The 25,425-nt window shown below is 36.6% G+C and overlaps 1 protein-coding gene across 1 annotated transcript; it reads right to left on the bottom strand.

Moving 5' to 3' along the window:
• Positions 1 to 654: 654 nt before the first annotated feature.
• LOC141707312 (phytosulfokine receptor 1-like) lies at positions 655 to 4,129 on the bottom strand. Its single transcript, XM_074510399.1, has one exon. The coding sequence runs from the start codon at positions 3,750 to 3,752 to the stop codon at positions 888 to 890; it is 2,865 nt and encodes a 954-aa protein (XP_074366500.1). The 5' UTR covers positions 3,753 to 4,129; the 3' UTR covers positions 655 to 887.
• Positions 4,130 to 25,425: the final 21,296 nt, after the last annotated feature.

Raw genomic sequence — 25,425 nt, 5'->3', positions numbered from 1 at the left:
GGTCGAGATTTACGTGACTAATTGGCTGAAGGCCTGACTTTATCGTGGGCTTGGGCTGCACGGGTTGAAGAGTCCTAACCCTAGCCTACGTGACTTGTTCCCCAAGAACTACGTGAGGCTTGATCCCTATAAATAGGGTACGTAGGCACTTGTATGAGGGATGAGTCGACACTTGACAGAGAATAACAAACCCTATTCTTTCTTAAGGAGTCCACATACAAGCTCAGCCACCACCAAACAACCTTCCTCCGCCCTTGAACACCGTCTTTAATCTTATTAGGCGGATTTGTTTTACAAGTTCAAATCAACTCAATTGTTTAATTGCCAACTTAAAACTGTAGGAGTTCTATAAATTGTTAATTATAACACTATGACTTTACAATAATTTTCCAAAAGTCGTAATTTTTGCTATAAGATTGCAGTTTAAATAGACAATAAAAAAAATGTTATCTTCGTTATATATAATTTCAAATACTTTTTTTGTCAATTTAATTTCTAATAATTTATAGTATCTTATCTCATCAATAGAAACACCTACAGAAATAATAATTTACAAAAAAAATAGCTTAATAGCTTTGAGGTCTATCTATATTCTATACTAGCAACCTTGTCTGCAAAAGCCAAAAGGATATGTAATCAATTGAATAGACAATGGGAGAAATGAAATTTGCAACTATGGCAAATAAATAAGAAAAGATCTGCTGTTTACTATGTACATGCTCAAGAAGTGATGTTTAACTTCATTTCTTGAAAGAAATAAACTTCCTCAAGTATACTTTATACACCAAAACTTATTTAGGACACCATTTTCAAGCTCAGCAATGCAAATTGCTACGATTTTTCAATGAGATAGTTGTTTTGATTTACTAAGCAATGACAAGACAATGCTAACTACTAATATCGATGTTGTCGAGCCAAGAAACTAGCTGCTGTGTTGTAGGCCTTGTTTTAGGGCTTTCGCTTAAGCAGCGACAAGCAATTTCAAGAACCAGCAACATTTCTTCTGCATGTTCTTTGTCGTAAATAAAAGGATCAAATATTTCAGTTACCCTTTTCTCCGTCTTCATTTGTAAAACCCAAGATATTAAATCTCGACTTCCTCTTGGTTTACACACATCCATTGGCCTCCTACCAGTTAGAAGCTCTAATAAAACCACTCCAAAACTATATACATCCCCCTTATATGTTGCCACAGAAGCTTGCCCATATTCAGGTGGAATGTATCCCAAAGTTCCAACAAGGTCAGTGCTAACATGGGTGTCATATGGATTTATTAATCTGGCAAGACCAAAATCAGCCAAGTGAGCTACAAACTTATCACTTAAAAGGATATTACTAGACTTTATATCGCGGTGAAGGATATGGGGCTCGCATGATTGGTGCAAGTAAGCCAGCCCTTCTGCTGCTCCTAGAGCAATACGAAGCCTCGTTTTCCAATCCAGTGAAGAAGGTCCGTCCATTTTCTCATGCAGCCAATAATCCAAGCTACCATTATCCATGTATGAGTATATTAAGAGCTTGTCATTCTTATAACTGCAATACCCCATAAGTTGGACAAGGTTTGGATGCTGAGCTCTTGAAAGCGTCTCAACTTCAGCCTGAAATTCTCTATCCATCTGACCGGTGTCACCAGAAAGTCGTTTAATTGCAACCTTTGTACCATCAGGAAGGGTCGCTTTGTATACCAAGCCAAAGCCCCCACAGCCGATAATGTTTGCTTGATTGAAACTGCTCGTGGATTTTAGAATGTCATCAAGAGAGAGCTCCTTATCAAACTCCTTGTTCTGGAAAAGTACAACTGATCTTGAACCGAGCTCAGTTTCATTGACATCAGCCTCCTTCTCAGGATCAACCTCTCTTCTGCTGGTTGTCCGCATAATAATCAAATAAGTAATAGTAAGAAGAAAAACTGTTCCGAGGCCAGTCCCAACAGCCATTGCAACAATTTTCCTTGTATTTCTCTTCGATTTGACTGCTGATCCATCAGGCAATTGATTAGGTATATGACATGGGGCAGCATGGTCACCACATAAACCTACATTTCCTTCAAAGCTGGAGTTAGGAAAGGTTGGAAATTGGCTTCCTGTTGGAATCGGGCCTGACAGCTTATTGTATGCAACACTGAACTTTGACAGAAAGCTGAGGTTCACCAAAGATGGAGGTATGTTACCCAAGAGATTGTTATAGGACAAATCCAAGGCCTCCAAACTAGTCATACCTGACAAATCGGCTGGAATATATCCTGATAAATTATTGTTACTCAAGTTCAAAATGTGCAGCTTCCGCAGATTCCCAAATTCAGGCCAGATTGACCCATTGAGAAAATTATTACTAAGGTCCACCATAGGTGGGAAGCTCGAAAGCTGATTATACTGAAACCCTCTAACATTTGTGTTTCTTTTCTTGAAAAAAGGAAAATCCGGTGAAGGCTCTTCTAAAGAAACCTCCCTGGAGATGAGGCTCTGTAAACTGGTTAGGCTTTGTGGAATCTCTCCAATAAATGTGTTGTTTGACAAGTCCAGGTAAAAGAGATAACTCAAGCTGCCTAACCAAGGTGGAATTGTTCCGCTAAGCTGATTCCAAGACAAATCCAACAACTGCAATGAAGAAGACTTACCTAACCACTGTGGAATTGTACCCGTGAGTTTGCAACTGGCAATTATTAACACCGTAAGGTTTTTGAACTGCAGACTAGGACTAGGCGGCAATTCCTCTTGCCGAAAATTCAAGGTAAGCACTAAAGTTTTTAAGTTCTGGCAATGCTGTAAAATTCCAAGGGCAGATGAAATGTTTTGAATACTAGAATTTGAAAAAGAAAGAGAAGTCAAACTATGGAAATTTTTGAAACTTTCTGGAATTTGACCGCTGAATTTGATTTTAGCAAGATTTATGGTTTTCAATTTCAGACAATTGGGTAGATCAGATGGGATGGATCCATTGAAGGTATTAGAAGCCAGATCAAGTGATGTAAGATTATTCATTGCAGAGCAATTAAGATAAATCTGACCACTTAACGAATTGTTCCTCAAACTCAGCAAAGATATAGACCCAGAATTCGACAATGACCTAGGCATTTCACCATTGAAAAGATTTGACTGAGCTGAAAAATACCATAATTTGTTTAACTCCATAAAAACATCTGGTAATTTCCCTGAAAAATAATTTGATGAAATATCCAGATGACCAAGGTTGGAAAAATTACCAATTTTGCTGCTCAGTTCCCCAGAGAGCCTGTTATTCTGAAGAGCCAATACAGACAGATTCGATAACTGAAACAACTCCTCCGGAACACTGCTCCGGAACAATCCAGAAAAGTCATTGTTACTCAAGTCCAAAACCTCTAAATTCCGCAAATTTAACAAAGATGCAGGTATAGAGCCTCTCAATGAATTATGAGTCAAATTTAGAATCTTTAGCTGATCTAAACTGGCTACTGATTCAGAAAGATTCCCACTTAATTTCTTCCTTCCAAGCTCCAACTTAACTACTCTACCAGACTCAAATTCATCATTTTTTAGTCCAAGAGAAGCAGAAGACTTGCACAAAATGCCTTCCCAATCACAACAATTTGATGAAAAAGATGAACTTTCATTCCATTTCCACCCCTCAATACTTGATTCTAAACCTTTCATAAAACCTTCCAATGCCTTTAAGTCATTAGAATTACATGTCAAGTTCTGACAACTCACAACAACTATTTGTATACAAAACCCATAAAGAATCAATATCACATACAATTTCAACTCACCCATTTCAAGAAAATCAAGAATTTACACAAGGGTTTATCAAAACAAAGCCAATATCAAGATTCTAACACAACCCATCATTTAAAAATGAGATAAGCAATAAAAAAAATAAAAAAAAAGAATTGGAATAATTAAAGAGGAAAAAGAAGACAAAAACAAACCTGTCAAAAAAAAGAAATGGAGGGGCTAAATAGAAAGGATAGGAGAAAGAATAAAAAGATTGGATTTTTATGTTATAGTTGTAAGAAAAGATTGGAATTTTATGGTATATTTGTATCTGCTTCACTTGTTTGTTTTCAAGTTGATGCAAAAGCAAAGAAAGAAAAGGGGATTTATTCCAGTAATGAATTAAGACAAATTGTATAGGGGGTGGTGGGAAGATGGAGGATAGTGATGGAAGCATTATGATTTATTATACTGTGATCATGACTTAGACCACACCTGTATTTGGTATTAACACACTCATCATTTTTTTTGAAAAATATTATTTTTAGGGCTATTTTTTATTTCCAAAGTAAAAGAATATGAAATTATCAAATTACTTTTAACCACCAAATTACCCTCAATTTATTTTTTCAAGAGTTATTTATTGTGAATGAAAGGATAGTTTGATATTTTTACTTTATATGTGCTCTGAAATTTTAAGTATAATTTTGCATAACGATAATAATAATAAATTAATTGAAATATTTATCAAAATTCTTTAACTAAAAATTTAAATTATCATGATTGCTAGTTATTATAGTTAATTATCAAAATTTATAATAAATCTCTTGACTAAAAATTTAAATAATTATGACAAAAAATTATTATACCCAATTATTTTACATATTAAAGTCAGAATACTAGAGTTAGAAATGCTCTGAGGATCATAAATTTAGATATAGTATATACATTATGAAGTTTTTGTAGATACAATTATGTAGTTAAGTAGTACAAAATGTTGGTAAGAAGCTATTGACCAATTAATCTCAAATTCAACTTGCCAATTTTATTCGTTGGCACAAAGATATACTGTAAAATATAAAGAAAAAAATAAACGACCCGAAGCGAAGGAGACGGAAAAAATAAGATTGAAAATAAAAAAGGTCAAAGGGAAGAGCTGTGACAGTTGCGTGTCCTGGTCTACGCCGGGCCGCCAACTGTATTGTGATTGTAATTATGACCGCTGACTCTTTTCATCACCATTTGCTCTCCTCTTCATTTTTTTTATTAGGCTCCATATTCAAACACCCAGTCTAATATACTTTTTCTTTTTCTATTTCATTTTAACTGTTTTTTTAATTTTTTCACACATTTCAAGATGTATTGATCATATAATAAAAATTATCATTTTTAAAATTTTTTATAAATAAAATTTAAGTTATTTATTTTTATATTGAAAAAGAAAATTTTAAAAATTATTATTTTAATTATATGATCAAAACACTTAGAAATTAGTGCAAAAAAGTCAAATAACTAATAAAAAGTAACCGAGGCAATAATTTGGAGGATCGCTCATTTCTGAATTAAATTCTACATTTCGGATAAATCAATCCTATAGTCTATTTGAATTGAAAATAGGGTTTTGTGATTAATTGTCACAAGCACTCGTTTTTATGAATTTGACTTATTTTTATTAATAAAATTAATATGAATATGCAAGAATTAAATTTAATTGTTATAACGGAAGTAAGAAAGATTATAGTAAATGTAAGGAAACACATAAATATGCGGTAGAAAAAGTTATTTTGATCTTGGTGATAAAGATTACAACATACGTTTAGATCTCTAAAAAATAGATTCAAGACATATTCTAACAAATCTCCATCTTGACTTGAATCCTCTCACAAAAAAAACAGATGTACCAGATGCACCATATAATAATGCCAATAGTACTAGGAAAAAACTCTTATGCCTCAGATATTGCCCTAAAGGGAAATCAACAACTCTGAACATTTAACAAGTTCAAATAATGTTGAAAGTTGCTATGTAGAACCGTCTTGGTAAGCATATCATCTGGATTATCAACGGTACCCACTTTGTTCACCTTAATTCTTTTCACACTTCTCAGAAAATGATATATTACATCTATGTGCTTAGTCTGCTCGTGATGGACCTAATCCTCGGCTAAACAGATTGCATCGGGACTGTCACAACACACTGTAGTCTAATCATGATGTAGACCCAAATCATTGACCATACCTTTCAACCAGATTCCTTCTTTTGCGTCTTCTTTTAATGTCATGTACTCTGTTTCTATAGTAGAAAAAGTCACTGTAGGTTACAGAGTAGCTTTCCAACTAACAATTGAACCACCCATAGTGAAAGTATAACTAGTCATAGATCTTATACTGTCAACATTTCCAGAATAATCAAAGTCTGAAAACCCCGTCACCAAACACTCTGTATCACCTTCATAAATGAGACCAACATCAGTGTTATTCCCAGTGGACTAACAATGAGATTTACAGAAGGGGGGTTGAATGTAAATCTCAAAACTTTTTCAAGTTTTGAGCAGTTTGTAAGACTAAGTGTTTGAGTGATCAAATGTGTGTGAATTGCTTGGAGCTGATGCAGACAGATATATATTCAAACACAAATGTAATGAACACAAAGAACTTAAAAACTTTTCTGGTGGATTTGTTGTTCCACTAGAGATGTGTTATTTCAGAAAATCTGTGATTCAAAATTAAATCACAGCTGCTTCCTAGTACAAACTAGATGATTTTCTCTCTTGATATTTCTAAACAGCTCAGGGAAAAATTCATATCTAATTACTAGCTACTACTTGATTTATATATCACCAAGTTTACAAGTGAAGACAAAGATAAAGTACAATAAGACAATAGTTCTCCACTTGCTTCTGTTCCATTTTTATCCAGTGTAATATGGAATTATCTGTTGACTTTCCATTTTGAACCAGACTAAAAACGGCTGCTTTTTCAGCTGTTCCTGAAATAGGCTACCACATCTCTGTCAATCCATGTGCCTCTGTCAGCTTTGTTAACTGTCACTATCAACTGCTATGAGACTGAGCATCCGTTGAAGCTTTCATCCGTTGATGGCTTTATCCGTTGATGCTCTAGCAGTGCATCCGTTGAAGCTTTCATCCATTGATGGCTTTATCCGTTGATGCTCTAGCAGTTGAAGCTTTATCCGTTGAAGCACTTATCCGTTGAAGCGCTTATCCGTTGAAGCGTTAGAGACATCCGTTGAAGCTTAGTTTCTTATCCGTTGAAGATCTTCAATATCAGTTGATACTTCTTCACTTATACAAAATTACAAGACATGAAATATTTACAATTAGCCTTCCTACTTGTACATCCATTAGTAGTCAACATGACTGATTATCTCCTAACAACATCTAAGAATTACAGCTTGAAACCAGAGAGTGAGATGTGCTACAATACCAAACTTATTGCTAAGTAAGGCTACTCCTTCAACGGATAGCCAAGATGGTCTTATCCGTTGAGGCTACAAACACTAGATTTCTACTTAAGTGTTTTGCTGAACTTATCATCAAACTAATACACATATTCCTAACAATCTCCCCCTATTTATGTCTACTAGAACTGTAGGCATAAATTTGGGTTAAGCTTGATGATAACAAAACACTTAACAAATATATAAACTGTAACTAAGCAGAAATTCAAAAGTACTGCAAAAGTGTATATGCTGAGATGAAATTGAAGAAATACATTGTTTCCAAGGGTGCTCCTTTAGCTTGAGCAAATTACTTTCTTTTCCTTTGATCCCTGGTTTTCTTTCCTAGCCTCCTGTCATTTTTCTCCATTTGAAGTTGAAGTTGTCTGTAGAATTCAGCTTCATCTTCTTCATTGATATCTAACTTAGATTGCATATCCTTGAGAGTTTCATTACTGGCAATCTTTAGTTGATCTTCAATTCTGAAAAATCTTCTGACTCCTTTGTTGTCTCTGAACTCCATCAACCAATGAGGTGATTTATGAATTGTAATACCTCTCTCTTGAATGAGTAAAGTTCTAGGCAAAGCATTGGGCTCCCTCCAAGTTTTCCTTATGTTGGCAATCTTGTTGAGAATCTCAGTCCTGGCAGTTCTGGTAAAGCCAGAATCCTTATGTATGGCTGAGCAGACTCTAATCAAGGTAGTGTAGCCTTCATTCAGAATTCTTTGAAGAGGCCATGTTCTTTCCCCAGCTCCTTTGTATTTGAACACTACTCTTTCTGGTAGCTGTCTGTAGGCAGCTATTCCCCTTACATCCTCCAGCTCATCCAGATAGAGTTCAATGTCTGAAAATTCTTTTATGTCACAGATGTGAACATAATCATCTTTAGAGTTTTGAGGTTTGGACTTAGGCTTCTGTGTGAATTTGATTGAGGCTTTAGAGGGTGTTGATTTGATTCTTCTTTTCTGCTTCTTTGATGATGGAGAAGAGGTTAGGAAGGTGGGCAATTTGATGGTGTCCCAATCAATTGGTTCCTCCTTGGGAATGATTGTTTCACCATGAATGTTCATGAAGGGGTCAGGTACAATGGGTTCAGGAATGGAGGGTAGTGGTTTGGATATTAATTGGGTTTCTTCAGTCTTATCTACCTTCTTTCTCTTTGTATTGACCTTCTTTCTTTTCCCTTTCTGCCATTCTTCCTTACTTCTTTCCTCCATCTCAGTACCAACCATGTCCCCCATAGCTTCATCTTCACCTTTGTCTTCAATTACTTTCTGATCTTCAGCCTGACTTGACTCTAGCTGTTTTTCAAGCTTTGCTTGTGCTCTTTTGTCAGCCTTTAGCTGTTTGGCTTCTTCCTTCAACCTTTTGGTTTCTTCCTTCTTGGCTATTGAGAATTTGGGATGTCCTTGCATCACACATATGCTCTTTCCCTCTCAGAAAATAATAGCCATGTTTCTCCTTACAGCCTCATCCATGGTCTCTTTGAGATATGTAATACTTCTTCCTAAAAGCTTGTCCTCATCTGCTTTTGGAAGAGGAAAATCCACCTCTTTTAGAGGATTTTTTGTAGAGTCCTTATTGGATCTTTTGTTGGGCTTGAGAACCATAGGTTGCAGATCTTTGGAAGAAGTTTCTCCATCCTTATGCCTCCCTACTGGCTTGAGTTCCATAATGATTGATTCCACTTTTGTGCTATGCTTCACAGATTGTGATTGAGAAGTTGTAGAACCAAATATTAGTTGCATCTTTTCATCAATCTTCTTCCTTTGCTCTTTGACTTGCAATTCAGCTGCTGCTATCTGGATTAGATCAATTCCATCTAGCTTTCCTTTGACTTGAATTGGTGGAGAAGTTGTGATGACAGGAACTAGCACTTGAGAGATCTGAACTGTTGTGGATGGCTCTCCTTCCCCTTCCCCTTTATTCTCCCCCTTTTTGTTATCATCAAGGGTAGGGGTCAAGCCTTGTGCTTGTGCCAGCTGCATGAGGAGATTTGTTTGAGTTTGTTGATTTTGAAGAATGGTGACCATAGAGTCTTCAATTATTTGAACCCTATCTTCCAATCTGGCCAACCTCTTATCAACATCAGAGGCCTTCCTGAGTCTCCCCAACAAATCTTGCATAGTACCATAGGGTATGACTGAATCCAATTTCTCAGCATTGTAGGATTTCAGATCAGCAATGTCCAGCTTGAGCTCATCCACACTTAGATTGTGCTGGTAATGCTGCAACTGCAAGAGATGCAGAGATTCCAGATGAGCTTGAAGAATTGCCTTGGTGCCAGCATCCTGAGTCTCCTGAATGGCTTGCTGAATTGTCATGACTTGTTTGACCAAAGTGACACCAAACTCTCCTGGTGTTGATGGTTTGGCCCATGCCCATGCAGGAAGATTAGGAACAGAACTTGGGCCTGCTACTCCCCCTAAGTTCATGCTCTCATTCAAAGAATTAGAGTCATCATCATTAGAATTTACTCCAAATTCTTCAGATGGCTCAGCAGCTTGAGAAGGCAGCCTGTTGACAGCAGCTTTGTCTCTTAGAAGAGATTCTGAAGTGTGTACAATGTGTAGTGTCTGTTCTGCCTCCACATTGCCCTGTGCAGCCAATAATTGATAGGCTGAAACAGGGTGAGTAAAAGTGTCAGCATCTAAGGAAATGTTATCAATGACAGCTTTGTAGTGTGCTGAAATTGTCTTCCCTTAGCTGCATCATCCACTTTCATTAACTCACTAGCAATGGCTGGATCCACCCTTATAGCTTCTGTACCTGCCTTTCTCTCAATTTCTCTCTTTTCTTGCATCAGGGGCTCCCCCTGGCTCACACACACCCTCACACCCTCACCCTCACCTTCACCTTCTAAGGTGGCACTCCTCTCACTTACTTTTGCCATGCTGGAAGAAATAGCATGCATTTGGTGACTCTCATCCTCTCCTTTTGCCTGGGAGCAACCCAGCCTCTCACTCAAAAAATCACTCCCTTCCCTCAAGCCTAACAGTGATTGTACAGTTGCCATGTCCTCTACAGTTGGAGTTGTTTCTGTTAAGTGTGTAGAGGCCATCAACGGATAGGGAGTATCCGTTGAAGTGGAAACTGATGGTATCAACGGATAACTGCTGTTAAGCTTATCCGTTGAAGAACAACCACTTGTCAACGGATGAGAGATATCCGTTGAAGAAGGAAATGATGTAGAGATAGAAAGTGATATAATTGTTGAATCTGTGTGGATTGATTTTAAGTGAGGTGACACAGATTCTGCAACTACATCTGAAAGAATTGGCTGATGATCCAATAAATTATCTAAAAGATGATGATCACCAGGTTTTGAGTGGGGCTCCTCCCTGAGTTTTAATGAGGGAGAATCATGAATTGATGTGAATATCATATCCACATCCAGAGAGGGAGTAGGAGAGTTTGAGGAATGGTGTGTGTCTATATTGAGAGAATGGGGTTGTGATTCCACATTTGCTGGAATCACATCAAGCTGAATTTGAGAAGGCACAGATACTGGTGGGTGTATCTGTGCTGTGTGTGCCCCTTGTGTGGAAACTAGGGTTTTGGCCTTCTTCTTCCTTGAAAAGGCTTGAATTGGTGAATGTTTAGCTTCAGTGTCCCTCCCTCTTTTGTTCTGTGTCCCTGGGTGGGGACTATTTTCAATAGTTACATCCTTTTGGGAGGATGCAACTAGGGATGTGCTGGACTCCTTTTGAACCACTACAGTCTTTTGAGAGACTGTGGCTTGGCTGGAATGGGTACCACTCACCTCTCTCACCTTATCCTGGGGGGCTTTTTGATGTTCACCCCTCCCCTCACCACTCACACCCTGTTCACTCCCTTCAGGGTTTATGGTAGTTGTTACAACTGTTGTCTTTTGAGAAACAACAGAGGTAGGTTTCTTTGACTTGACTTTGGAGATTTTAGATTTGGTGGCTTTGGTAGGAGCCTGTTTGGACAATGACACAGGTTCCATAGCCACACTAGAAGGCAAAGAAACATTGGGGTTGGAAATGGTAGGAGTTATAGAAACATTTACCTCACTTACCTGTGGTGCATTCATGATTGGCAAGTATACCAATGGCACCTGGCTGTTGAGGTTCATTCTCAAAAGGTCTGCAAGGACCCTTTTCTCTTGTGCCCAGCATTTGAGTTTATTATTCTCATTGGATATAACCAAACCTTCAGCAACATGGTTAGCCAATAACATAAAGAATCTAGCAAAGTAGATGTTATGTGGTCTATTAGCTTTGTTACCTAATCTGGAACCTAATTCTAGCATAACACAGTTGCTAAAATTAAAGTACCTATCAGAAACTAGCATATAGAGCATATTAACAAGAGATGAAGTGATAGCATCAAAATTGCTAATCTTCCCAGAGAAAACCTTAATAAAGGCATCTCCAAGAAAACTCCATTCTTTCCTAAGGCTTTTTCTTCTAATACTACCTAAACTAGGAGAATCAAAAGCATAGCCTATGGAATCTAGCATAGCAGAGACATCTTTATCAGTGTGTGGTGTCATGGCATTATTCTCAGGCAACTTAAAGCAAGATTGTAAATCATCACAATTAATGCAATAGTCCTTACCTTTGAGAGAGAAGGCAATGGTCATATCTGTGGAGTTGAACTCTACAGTTGTCCAAATCTCCTCAATCACTTCACAGTAGATGGTTGGGGCTTCCAGCATTGCATAGCTCAGTTTGCAGTTCTTGATGAAGTCCATCATCTTGTGATAATCAGAATGGGCTTCCTTCTTTTCAACCAAGACTATGAAATTATTCTTTTCATAAACAAATCCTGTTTGAGACATAATTTTGACTACTGGTGCCATTTTTGTGAGTAGAGGTTGCAGAGAAGAACTTGAGAATTGAGAGAGAAAGAGAATAATAATTGCAAGAAAGCGTAAAGTGAAAATAAGAATTCAATTGGGCTTTTATACTTTCTTGAATTAAAACACAAATTAAAATAATTAAATGATACTTTTAAGTAAGTGAAAGCCGTTCAGGAATAAAAGAAACTGTAGAAATTCTGAAAACTACCGTAAATACAAATACATACAACACTGTATATCTGTATCAACGGTTGAGTAAAAGAATCAACGGCTGTGACTCACTAACGGGACACATCAACGGATAAGGTAAATAGTTATCCGTTGATGAACAACACTATTTTATCCGTTGAAGGATAAAATTACCAGAAATGTATTTGTCTTTCAACGGATAATGAATATCCGTTGATAGAACAATTTTGGCTTTCAACGGATAGGGAATATCCGTTGATAGGATAAGTCTTGATTAAAGCCAACTTTGTTCTTGCAGCAAATTCATTTCAGGCTACAAGACAGATTACATAGATGACATAGATTATGAATAGTTAAGCATACCTAACTCACTTACTAATCTTGTGAATGTTGATTCATCAAGTGGCTTGGTAAATATGTCTGCAATCTGCTTTTCACTTGGAACAAAATGAAGTTCCACTGTACCTTTCATCACATGTTCCCTAATGAAGTGGTACTTGATATCAATGTGCTTGGTTCTTGAGTGCTGCACTGGATTTTCAGTAATGGCAATGGCACTTGTGTTGTCACAAAATATTGGAATTTTGTCAACAGTTATACCATAGTCAAATAACTGATTCCTCATCCACAGTATTTGTGCACAGCAACTACCAGCTGCAATGTATTTAGCTTCAGCTGTTGATGTGGAAACAGAATTCTGCTTCTTGCTGAACCATGATACAAGCTTGTTTCCTAGAAATTGACAGGTGCCTGTTGTGCTTTTCCTGTCTAATTTGCAACCTGCATAATCTGCATCTGAGTAGCCAATTAGATCAAAACCAGACTCTCTAGGGTACCAAATTCCTAGATTTGGAGTCCCTTTGAGATATCTGAAAATTCTTTTAATAGCCACTAAGTGAGATTCTTTAGGGTCAGCTTGAAATCTAGCACAGAGACATGTAGAAAACATAATATCAGGTCTACTGGCAGTTAAATATAAAAGTGAGCCAACCATGCCTCTATAACTTGTAATATCCACAGACTTTTCAGCCTTGTTTAATTCAAGCTTGGTGGCAGTGGCCATGGGAGTTTTTGCAGGTGAGCAATCTATTAAGTCAAACTTCTTTAAAAGATCATAAATATATTTAGTTTGACTAATAAAAATTCCACTACTAACTTGTTTAACTTGTAAACCAAGAAAGTAAGTTAGCTCTCCCATCATGCTCATTTCATATTTACTTTGCATTAATTTAGCAAACTTTTTACAAAGTTTATCATCTGTAGATCCAAATATAATATCATCTACATAAATTTGTACAAGTATCTTAGAGCCATTAACATTTCTAAAGAAGAGAGTTTTGTCAACAGTACCTCTTGTGAAGTGATTATCTAGCAGGAACTTTGATAAAGTCTCATACCAGGCTCTAGGTGCTTGCTTTAGTCCATAGAGTGCTTTCAACAAATAATACACATTGTCTGGAAAATTTGGATCTTCAAAACCAGGAGGTTGGGTTACATAAACTTCTTCCTCCAATTCCCCATTTAGAAATGCACTCTTGACATCCATCTGATAGACTTTGAAATTGGCATTAGCTGCATAGGCTAGAAAGATTCTGATGGCTTCAAGTCTTGTAACTGGAGCAAATGTTTCATCAAAATCTATTCCCTCTTGTTGAGAATAGCCTTTGGCAACCAATCTGGCTTTATTCCTTATGACAATGCCATTTTCATCCATCTTGTTTCTGAATACCCATTTTGTGTCAATGGAACTCTTGTTCTTTGGCTTGGGTACCAGCTTCCAAACTTTGTTTCTCTCAAATTGGTTCAGCTCTTCCTGCATAGCTAATATCCAATCTGGATCCATTAAGGCTTCTTCCACTGTCTTAGGTTCCTCCTGAGATAGAAAACTACTATACAGACATTCATCTTGAGTAGCCCTTCTAGTTTGTACTTTTGATGTAGCATTACCAATGATCAGTTCAAAAGGGTGATTCTTGGTCCATTTCCTTTGAGGTGGTAGATTAGCCCTTAATGAGGTTGCCTCAGTATTGTCATGATGTGAGATAGAATGTTGATTTGTTGAAACTCCCCCTGAGTTGCTGATCCTTTGAAAGGAAATGGGAGTTCTATCAACTGATGAGGTGAAGTGATTATCCGTTGACAGACTGTGATCAACGGATGCTTCGTTATGAACTTCAACGGATGATGCACTTTGTCTTTCAACGGATGCTGCATTGCTTCTTTCAACGGAAGCTGAATTTTGACTTTCAACGGATGCAGCATTCTGTGCATTATCCAAAGACAGACTCTGGTTTCTTCTTGAGATGTCTTCTTCATCATTCTCATCTTCACTATCATCACAATATATCTCAATATTGTCAAATTTGAGTCCTTCATGATGTCCCTCATCTGTTAGTCCATCAATCTTTTTATCATCAAACACAACATGTACAGATTCCATGACAATGTTGGTTCTTAGATTGTAGACCCTATATGATTTTCCAGCAGAATAACCAACAAATATTCTTTCATCAGCCTTTGCATCAAACTTTCCTTTGTGATCAGATTGATTCCTTAAGATGTAACATTTGCAACCAAAGATATGTAGAAAGTTTAAAGTTGGTTTTCTTCTCTTGAATAATTGATAGGGAGTCATGCATTTTGCTTGATTAATTAGAGAAATATTCTGAGTGTAACATGCACAGTTAACAGCCTCAGCCCAAAAATAAGTTGGGAGCTTTGACTCCTCAAGCATTGTCCTTGCAGCTTCAATTAGTGATCTATTCTTCCTTTCCACCACACCATTTTGTTGTGGAGTTCTTGGAGCTGAGAACTCATGCATGATCCCATTTACTCCATAGAACATCTTCATGGTTGAATTCTTGAACTCAGTTCCATTGTCACTCCTAATATTCCTTACTTTGAAATCAGGATGATTGTTGACTTGCTTGATATGATTGATGATGATTTCACTAGCTTCATCCTTTGATCCAAGAAAATAAACCCATGAAAACTTTGAGAAATCATCTACAATCACTAGGCAGTATCTTTTCCTTGAAATTGACAATACATTGACTGGTCCAAAGAGATCCATGTGTAGAAGTTGCAGTGGTTCATCAATTACAGATTCAAGCTTCTTACTGAATGATACTTTCTTTTGCTTTCCTTTCTGACAAGCATCACACAGTCCATCCCTTGTGAATTCCACTAGAGGCATTCCTCTAACTAAGTCCTTTTTGACCAGATCATTCATTGTTTTGAAATTCAAATGGGACAGCTTCTTATGCCATAGCCAACTTTCGACTGGACTTGCTTTGCTGAGAAGACAAGTAATGGATTCTGCATCTGTAGAGTTGAAATCAGCTAAGTACACATTTCCTTTTCTAACTCCAGTTAGAACCACTTTATTGTCCTTTTTACTTGTGACAATACAGGCTTCAGAATTGAAGGAAACAGTATTCCCTCTGTCACATAGTTGACTGATGCTCAATAAATTGTGTTTGAGACCATCAACCAATGCAACTTCATCAATGATGACATTTTCTTTTGAAATCAAGCCATATCCCATAGTGAATCCTTTGCTGTCATCTCCAAAGGTTATGCTAGGGCCAGCTCTCTCCTTAAATTCTGTGAGCAGGGTGAAATCTCCTGTCATGTGTCTTGAACAACCACTGTCCAAGTACCATAGATTCCTTCTTTGTCCCTGCACACAACAAAATCAATCAAGTTGATTTTGGTACCCAAGTTTCCTTGGGTCCAGCCTTGTTAGTCTTTTTCCTAGACTTCATTCCTCCTGCATCTTTTGACTTAGGTAACTTTGGGTCAACCTTGGTCTCAGATGTGGTTGGTTGAAGTGTAGGGTTAGTCACGGAATCATTTAACACATTTGATTGAATTTGATAAGGCATAGGTTGTGCAAACATGTTATTCCACATAGGCATATTGTATGACATTTGAGGCATACTAAATGCAGTAAAGTAAGGATTGTTAATGTATGGCATGTTTGCAAAATGTGCATGGGGATTCTGGTGAGACATAACAGGCATAGCATGCAGAGGTGACATAGACATGTTAGGCATGGAGGGATTTGAAGGCATGGGAGCATTTTTAACAGATTTGCAATTATCAGATAGGTGATTAACACTTTTACAATGTACACAGCTTTTTCTAGGAGCATACCTATCAGGTGTGTAATTGTTATGTTTATTAATCCCTACCTTCCCATTTCTTTTAGATTTTCTTTTAGTTTCCTTCTTATCCTCAACCAACTTAAGCCTATCTTTCAACTGATCTAAAGTCATGTGTCCTATATTCACCTTACTGACATCTCTGGATGTACTTGCTCCTTCTCTGACAAAGTTCTTGAGAGTTGAATCATTCTTTTTATTTTTAAAAGAACTTGCCTGTTTTAATTGATGAGCCTTCAACGGATGCTCCTTTTCTTCCTTCAACGGATAACTTTCATCATCCGTTGATTCCACATCCGTTGACAATCCATCAATTAATTCTAACTTCTTTTTTTTTTCTTCCAGGCATCCTCACAGAATGATTCAATTCCCTGAACCTTGGCAATTTGAACACCAACATCCCTAGATGTTTTCCAGGCCTTGATTACCTCTTGCTCACTTTCTAACTGTTTAGAAAGAATTTCTACTTTCTTAACAGCTTCTTCTAGTTCACTCTCGACAGTCAAGCATTTAAGTTTAATCTTTTCAAGCTCAATTACCTGACTCTCTAACACAGCATTCCTATCTCTTAAAAACACATTATTTTCTTTGATCCTAGTGTTTTCTTTAGCTAGTAATTTAAGAGAAACACGCAAATGATATAATTCATTGGACATATCATTTATGGCTTCATTGCATTCATGTTTAGAAAGCTGAGAGAGATCAGTAGTAATTACCTGGTTGCTTGATGAACTAGTTTCAATTTCATCAGAATTAGCCATCAGGGCTAGGTTGACATATTCCATATCATCATCTTCATTTACCCCATCTGCTGCCCAATCATCTTGAGTGAGAAAAGATCTTTCCTTTTGTTTGAGCAAATCAAAATACTTCCTTTTGTAATCAACTTGCTCAAATTTCTTTTTCTCAGAATTTGGCTTCCTACACTCACTTGCAAAGTGTCCACTAATGCCACAGTTGTAACATTTGAACTTTGATTTGTCCACCATGTTTTTGTTTGGCTTAGTGAACTTTGTGTTTTTCCTGAACTTCATCTTTGCAAACCTCCTGGACAGAAAGGCCAGATGTTCATCAATATCATCAGATTCATCCTGACTGGAATTGTCTTCATCCTCAGCAACTTGCTCTTTACCCTTGCTTGATTCTGATTTACATGTGCCAATTTTGAGACTTGGCATTGTCTTTCCCTCATTTCTGGCTTCAACTTTTTCACTGTCAGCTACAAGTGCAACTGATCCTCCTTTTCTCTTTCCCTTTTCCAACAGCTCATCTTGCTCCATCTCAAGTTCATAAGTCTTCAAAGTTCCATATAATCTTTCAAGTGTGAAGTCCTTATAATCTTGAGAATTTCTTAGAGAAACAGTCATAGGCTTCCATTTCTTTGGTAGAGACCTTAAAAATTTTAGATTGGAGTCCTTGACTTGGTACATTCTCCCATACAGCTTTAATCCATTCAATAGTTTCTGAAATCTGTTGAATGTATCATTCAATGATTCTCCTTCTTCAAAGTGGAAATATTCATATTGTTGAATGAGAAACTGCATTTTGTTTTCTCTAACTTGCTCCGTGCCTTCACAGATAAGCTGCACAGTATCCCAAATTTCCTTAGCAGTTTGGCTATTGATGACATTGTCAAACATATCTTGATCCAGGCCATTAAACAAAATGTTCATGGCTTTCTTGTCCTTGTGGACCTCTTCAATATCTTCAACAGTCCATTCTGCCTTTGGCTTGGGAATAGACTGTCCAACAGCAACTGTAGCAGTAGCAGCTGTGGCCACCTTGTGTGGGATGTGAGGACCATTCTCAATGCAGTTGATGTAGCTTTCATCTTGAGAGAGAAAATGTAAATGCATCTTCACCTTCCAGTGATGATAGTTATCTCTTTCCAGGATTGGAATCTTTATACCAATATCCTTCTTACTCATGATGTTAGCAAAATAGATCTTTAAACTCTCTGTATGTTAAGAGCTTGCTCTGATACCAATTGTTATTCCCAGTGGACTAACAATGAGATTTACAAAAGGGGGGTTGAATGTAAATCTCAAAACTTTTTCAAGTTTTGAGCAGTTTGTAAGACTAAGTGTTTGAGTGATCAAATGTGTGTGAATTGCTTGGAGATGATGCAGACAGATATATATTCAAACACAAATGTAATGAACACAAAGAACTTAAAAACTTTTCTGGTGGATTTATTGTTCCACCAGAGATGTGTTATTTCAGAAAATCTGTGATTCAAAATTAAATCACAGCTGCTTCCTAGTACAAACTAGATGATTTTCTCTCTTGATATTTCTAAACAGCTCAGGGAAAAATTCATATCTAATTACTAGCTACTACTTGATTTATATATCACCAAGTTTACAAGTGAAGACAAAGATAAAGTACAATAAGACAATAGTTCTCCACTTGCTTCTGTTCCATTTTTATCCAGTGTAATATGGAATTATCTGTTGACTTTCCATTTTGAACCAGACTAAAAACGACTGCTTTTTCTGCTGTTCCTGAAATAGGCTACCACATCTCTGTCAATCTATGTGCCTCTGTTAGCTTTGTTAACTGTCACTATCAACTGCTATGAGACTGAGCATCCGTTGAAGCTTTCATCCGTTGATGGCTTTATCCGTTGATGCTCTAGCAGTGCATCCGTTGAAGCTTTCATCCATTGATGGCTTTATCCGTTGATGCTCTAGCAGTTGAAGCTTTATCCGTTGAAGCACTTATCCGTTGAAGCGCTTATCCGTTGAAGCGTTAGAGACATCCGTTGAAGCTTAGTTTCTTATCCGTTGAAGATCTTCAATATCAGTTGATACTTCTTCACTTATACAAAATTACAAGGCATGAAATATTTACAATTAGCCCTCCTACTTGTACATCCATTAGTAGTCAACATGACTGATTATCTCCTAACAACATCTAAGAATTACAGCTTGAAACCAGAGAGTGAGATGTTCTACAATACCAAACTTATTGCTAAGTAAGGCTACTCCTTCAACGGATAGCCAAGATGGTCTTATCCGTTGAGGCTACAAACACTAGATTTCTACTTAAGTGTTTTGCTGAACTTATCATCAAACTAATACACATATTCCTAACAATCAGACGTAAATTTTAAGTATTGAAAAACCCTCTTCACAGCTTGCGAATGCTCCTTACCTGGATCACCCATAAACTTGCTAACAACATTGATATATTGTGCAAGATCGAGTCCAGTGAAGATCATTGCATACATCAAGCTTGCTACTGCACTAACATAGTCCTTCTCCTTAGCAGACTTAGGTGCATAAACAACAGACAGATGTGCATATATAACACTAGAAGTATCTATGGGCTTTGCTGTAGACATACCAAACCTTGACAAAATCTTCTGAATGTATCCTTCTACGACAAGAATAGTTTTATTTTGCTTTATCCCTATAAATCTCCAGTCCTAAAATTTTTCGAGCCGCATCCAAATCATTCATCTCAAATTCAGCACTAAGAAGACCCTTCAGCTTCTGAACATCAGACTTGTTCTCTGCAGCTATCAACATATCGTCCACATACAGGACCAGATAAATAAAGAAACCATTTGATGTCTTACTGTAATAAACACAATAATTATACGGGCTCCTGGTGTAGCCAATACCTATCATATAGCTCTCGAATTTCTTGTACCACTTCCTCGGAGAGTGCTTTAGTCCATACAAGGAATTTAACAACTTGCAAACATAGTCTCCTTTACTAGGAACTTGAAAACCATATGGCTGAGTCATGTATTCTTCTCTTCCAGCTCTCCATGTAAAAAACTTGTTTTCATGTTGAGTTGTTCAAGCTCCAGATTCTGATCCGCAACTATTGCTAGTAGCATCCTGATGGAAGTGTGTCTGACCACTGGCGAAAAAATCTCATTATAGTCCACTCCTGTTTTTTGAGTGAATCATCAAGCTACTAACCGAGCTTTGTAAGGAATATGTTGTAGGCTTGATGATAACAATACTAAAAACACTCTAAGTAGAAAAGTTAAATGAATTTGTAGCTTTCAACGGATGATCACATTATTTATCCGTTGAAAGAGTAGGTTATATTAAATAAGTTTGTAACACATTTTGTATACTAGATTAATTTGGGGATTTGAGATTTTTAGTTATTTCTTGTTGGAAATATGTTGTGAACTTGATGATTATATTAACAAAACACCTTAGTAGATTTATCTTAGTGAAAAATGTAGCACCCGACGGATGATCAATTATAGTCCCGACAGATGATTCAATATAGTCCCGACGGATGACTAATTGATATCCATCGGGTGAGTACCTTATGTAACAATAAGTCATGTAGCACATTTGTAATAACCCCAAAAAATTTTTGAACTTTTTGTAACCCTTATGAATAGTGATTTTGCTGATTATGCTGAATAAGAAAACTTTTCATGCCACACTATGTAGGGGTTCTCCTATTGTTATTCCGAGATCTTATTAGTACTCTATATGATATATAAGTGTATGTAAAGATCGTCAGAATCCAAATTCGGACACTTTGATTTTTCCCGAAAATCCACCAGATACCAAAAGAATTGAGTATAAGGTAACATGATAAGAAGGATTTAAATTCAAGGATTATAAGAGAGGATCAAAAAAGGAATATAATGTATTAAGAAAGGTTAAGGAAACCCAAGTAATAAGATCCCGGGTATGATCCCTCAAACGATAAACGAGAACGAAAGTTAAGCGAACCGTATAGCAGATCAGTGGTCATTAGCCAAGTAATTAGGAGCTAATCAAAGAGGTTTGTGATGATGATGTCATCAAACCAATAAGAAGAGGACAAGCATGGGAAGATGACATAAGAATGATGATCTAAGCATGACCAAAAGAGAAGGAATTGTTGGATGATTGTGAGCCACACAATTTTTACCATGGTAACAACCTAATTAACAAGCAAATCATCATACAAATACCTATGCAACCAAACAAGAAGCATTTCTTCTCCCCCCTCATTCTTGCTCTCGGCTTTTTCATGAAAAGCAAAGGAAAATTTTCAAAACTCAAGCTACACACCTTCAAAAATCAAGAGGTTTGTTTCTTTAGCTTCCATAATTCATAACTTAGATGAGCCATAAGTTTAAGCTCAAAATTCCATGTTTAACATAGCTAATCAATTCATCAAAGTTCTTGGTGAATAGTGTTTTCAATAAACTAACTTTGTGTTTTCTTATGTTTTCTTCAAGATCCAAGCTTAGTAGAGATAGTTAGTGGTTATTTAAGGCTTCCTAAGTGATTCTCCACTCTCCAAGGAAGGTATAACCCCTCCAAACCCTAACTTTATTTTGAGTATTAGGTTTGGTTTTGTTTGTTATAGTTCATGAGAGCATTATTCTTGTATGTTTAGAGTTTGGTTGGAATTATAATGATTTTGGGTTATAAATCTTGGTTGTTGGATGATGAACCTTAAGTATAGTTAGTAGCTCTTGTTGTGATTGAATAAGATGGATAAAATATGAAGTAATGGACTGATTTATTAGGATTTGGATGAAGTTTGGTTGTATGGTTGATTTGTGGTTGAATGATGGTGGAATGGTGTTGATTGGTGGTGGTTTAATATTGAATTGATTGGGTAAAAATTTGGGAATTGCTAAGTTATAGCCGTCGTAATGCCCAATTTTCCTTAGACTGTTTTTGTTCTTAAATTAAGGACCCGTGTACTCACTGTTAGATTCTGACAATTGCCATGTTTATATATTTCATGTTACGATCTTCGTTTTGATATGTGGTTCGCTTGAATCCGATGTACGGTTTAGGAGAAACGACCGTTTTAAGTAACGACGTTTCACGAACGAACCATTACCCCTCGCCTTACTTTGAAACCTTGGTTAAGGCCCTTAAATGACTAATTGGAGTATGAAACAATTATGTAAAGTGGATTAGGCAGTTGGTAGAGTACTCGCGAAAGAATCTCCTTAAAATTCTTAATGGTTAATTTATTAAAAATGGTGGAGCCGAGGGCACTCGAACGACTTATGTGATTCGTTAAGTGTAGAAGTGACCATAAGCGAACATTAGGGTTCAAGTGGTTAAAGTCTAGTTTCTTAAGCGACCGGGATTTAATTCCGACTTATGTTGTTGTTCATAGGTTATCAGACCCACTCTAAGCTTAAGTCTATCCGGGAACACTCAGGCAAGTTTTCTACCCGTTATACTGTTGTTGTGATGTATATATGTATATGCATTATCTTGTGATAGATGCATGTTGGTTAATTAGCAAATTTTGCGATATATTGAAGTATGCTGATATGGTATATATATGCATGTCTATTTCATAATTTGGTTATCTATCTGTTGATTTCAATGCTTATAGTTGCATAATACCTATGCTAGAGATAAGCAGTAGTTGCGTAAACCCTTAGTATAGGGGACCCAAAGGTGAACATTTTCTAAAATCGGGAGTCGATGTTCCCGAGTATATTATATATATATATATAGATATAGATATAGTTTTCAAAACTATTAATCGAATAAGGTTTATTCGATAACTTTATTTTTATTAATGAATATTATTTGAATCTTCATTCGAGGACTTATGACTCCAATTATTTACTAATTAATATTCTTTATTTTATTAAAGGATAATGTGTCGATAATCAAACTTACTTTTGATTATACAAATAAAGATAGTACTTTCATATAAGTACATCTTTGGTTATTTAATATTCATTTCAAGTATAAGTTTTAAAACTTCTACTTCGATTATATTTAAAAAGATCATCCTTATGGGAATATTATTTAATTAATAATATTTAGATATTTTCTAATATATCGGGACTGATTTATTTCATTAAATCAGCATTACTCCAAACATTCTTAAAAATGTTTTCGAGTCTTCAAAATGATTTTTAAAAGTTAGGGCGGATCCCAAAACCCATTTTTATATTTATGATCTTCCTTTCGAAGGGGATTTAAATACTCGTTCAAAACCTGAGGGATCCGGCTCTGTGGTGTGTTTTATATTCGCAACAAGGTTGCTGTGTTGACAAAAGAGTTTTTGATTACTTACCCAACACTCAGGAAGTAAAATTCTGGGAACAAGTTAATCCATTAACAGGCACCGCCTGGGAAATATCGGTGAGTTTTCCTTTCCAACTAGACACGACTTCTTAGTGGAGCCGTATCAACAAGTTTCTACTTGGGGAAAGGGAGAACGAGCTTTACGTTTCAGGGTCATGGATTTCATCTGAACTAGGAGTGGCGTAAGTGGTCGAGTGGCGCCGACCCAGCCTTATTATATTGGCCCAAATGGCCTGGAAGTTCCGCTAAGATGGTCCATTCCTTAGGAGTCCAGTGTTTGGTTGATAAGTAAATCCGACAGGTTCTCCTCTACATGTAAAAAATGGTGGGGTTGCACTACTGCGACTGATCATCGTAAGTGGTCTTCCTGGCGCGGAAAACTCCCGTAATGAGTTCATCATCCAATTGGATATTTCTGCAACACTACCCAGAGCACTTCGATAGAAAGGCTACGGTTGGGCGATTGTTGGATGTTGGCAGGGTCGAGTTTTCAAAATGATGTTTTCATCAAATGAAGTATCTCATAACTTCATTTCATTTTGAGGATATTTCAAAGATTGAATCTATTCAAGTCTTTTCTTGTAGTCTCATCTATGTGATGAACTTTTGAAACTGAAGATACCTTGAACGGTGGTAGTTCAAGTAGTATCCGGAAAAGATATAAGTATATTGGAGTATCTTGTAACTTCATCTTTTCAACTTATATCTGGTTAATGATTATCTTATGCATGACAAAGATTTTCACAAAAATGTTGAGACAAGGTTAGATATAAGAGATCACCTTGCAACAATATTTTTATATAGTTATCAACTGGAACTCTGTGTATATTATGCATGGAAGAGGACTTCCAAGATTTTGAAAAGTATATATACATATATACTGAATATTTTACGACTTGGTCGCGATAAGATATCAAACTTGGTTCATTTTTTAACTTGACCAAGACTTTCATGAGTACTATGAGAATGCTCATATATTGTTAATCATTATACATATTATTTCGGTGAGCTTGTTGCTCACCCTTGCTTTCTTCTTTCATCACACAACATCAGATAGACAAGATGAACATGACCAAGCTCCCAATTCGCGAGCGGATAGGAAACGTTCCGCAGTTTCCTATAGGCATTGATGTCGCTGTAGCTGAGGTAGGAAATACCAATAGGCTAGGCTTTCAACTTTTGATGTACCAGACTTATGTATCTTTATCAATTGTAATAATGGCAAAGAAATGTAAATTTATTCAGAAACCCTTTTAAGGTGTAATGGCATATAATTGTGGAATAAAATGACTCGTGTTATTTTTGGATATTCATCTCTGAGACTATAACTTGTGGTGTGTGTGTTATTGTGGGGTCACAGTACAGAGTAGTTGATTGTGTATTAAGATTGGGTGTTATTAAGGGAAATGGAATTCGTGACAACCCGGATCCCCGACCCCGGATTTGGGGGTGCTACAACATTTCTGCAAACATCTTTGTATAGATTTTGTAGTAGCTTATGAGTCATGTAGACTGGTAGTAGATGTGCAGAATAGGTTGATTAAATGTAAATATAAGATGTCTTGTAATTCTGCACAAATGAAATGAAGTCAAGTGATAAATGGCTACCCGACGGATGATTAACAAAGCTACCCGACAGATGATCAACAAGACAACCCGACGGATGACAAGCATGTACCCGACGAATGATCCATCTGTTGACAGTGGCAACACAGTCACATGCGTTGGGTGTTTGCAAAAGGAATGTGGCAGCCTGTTTAATAGGAAATGAAGAACAAAGGAGCATTACCATTTTCATGCAAGTTAAGAAGATTTTCAAAGATGATGGAATAGAGTAGTGAAGTAGCATGGAGTTTGACTTGATAGTTTTGTTTTATTATCCTGTCTAATTACCATGTAAACTTGGTGGTATATAAACCAAGTGTAGCTAGTAGAACAAATAACGAAGCAAACACTTTTAGAAGAGAAATATAAAAAGCTGTAACTGTTAAGAATTTCTCTATAGTTTGTTTGTTCACTTGTAAAGCAGCTGTGAGATAATTTGTT

Source organism: Apium graveolens, chromosome 2 (genome assembly GCF_009905375.1).
Source record: "Apium graveolens cultivar Ventura chromosome 2, ASM990537v1, whole genome shotgun sequence".
Taxonomy (NCBI): domain Eukaryota; kingdom Viridiplantae; phylum Streptophyta; class Magnoliopsida; order Apiales; family Apiaceae; genus Apium; species Apium graveolens.
Note: the sequence above shows the minus strand (reverse complement) of the source record. Positions and strands in the feature narration are given on the sequence as shown.

Bases quoted from the DNA above. Each gene is read 5' to 3' on its own strand.
- LOC141707312 (XM_074510399.1), bottom strand. From the start codon at position 3,752: ATGGGTGAGTTGAAATTGTATGTGATATTGATTCTTTATGGGTTTTGT.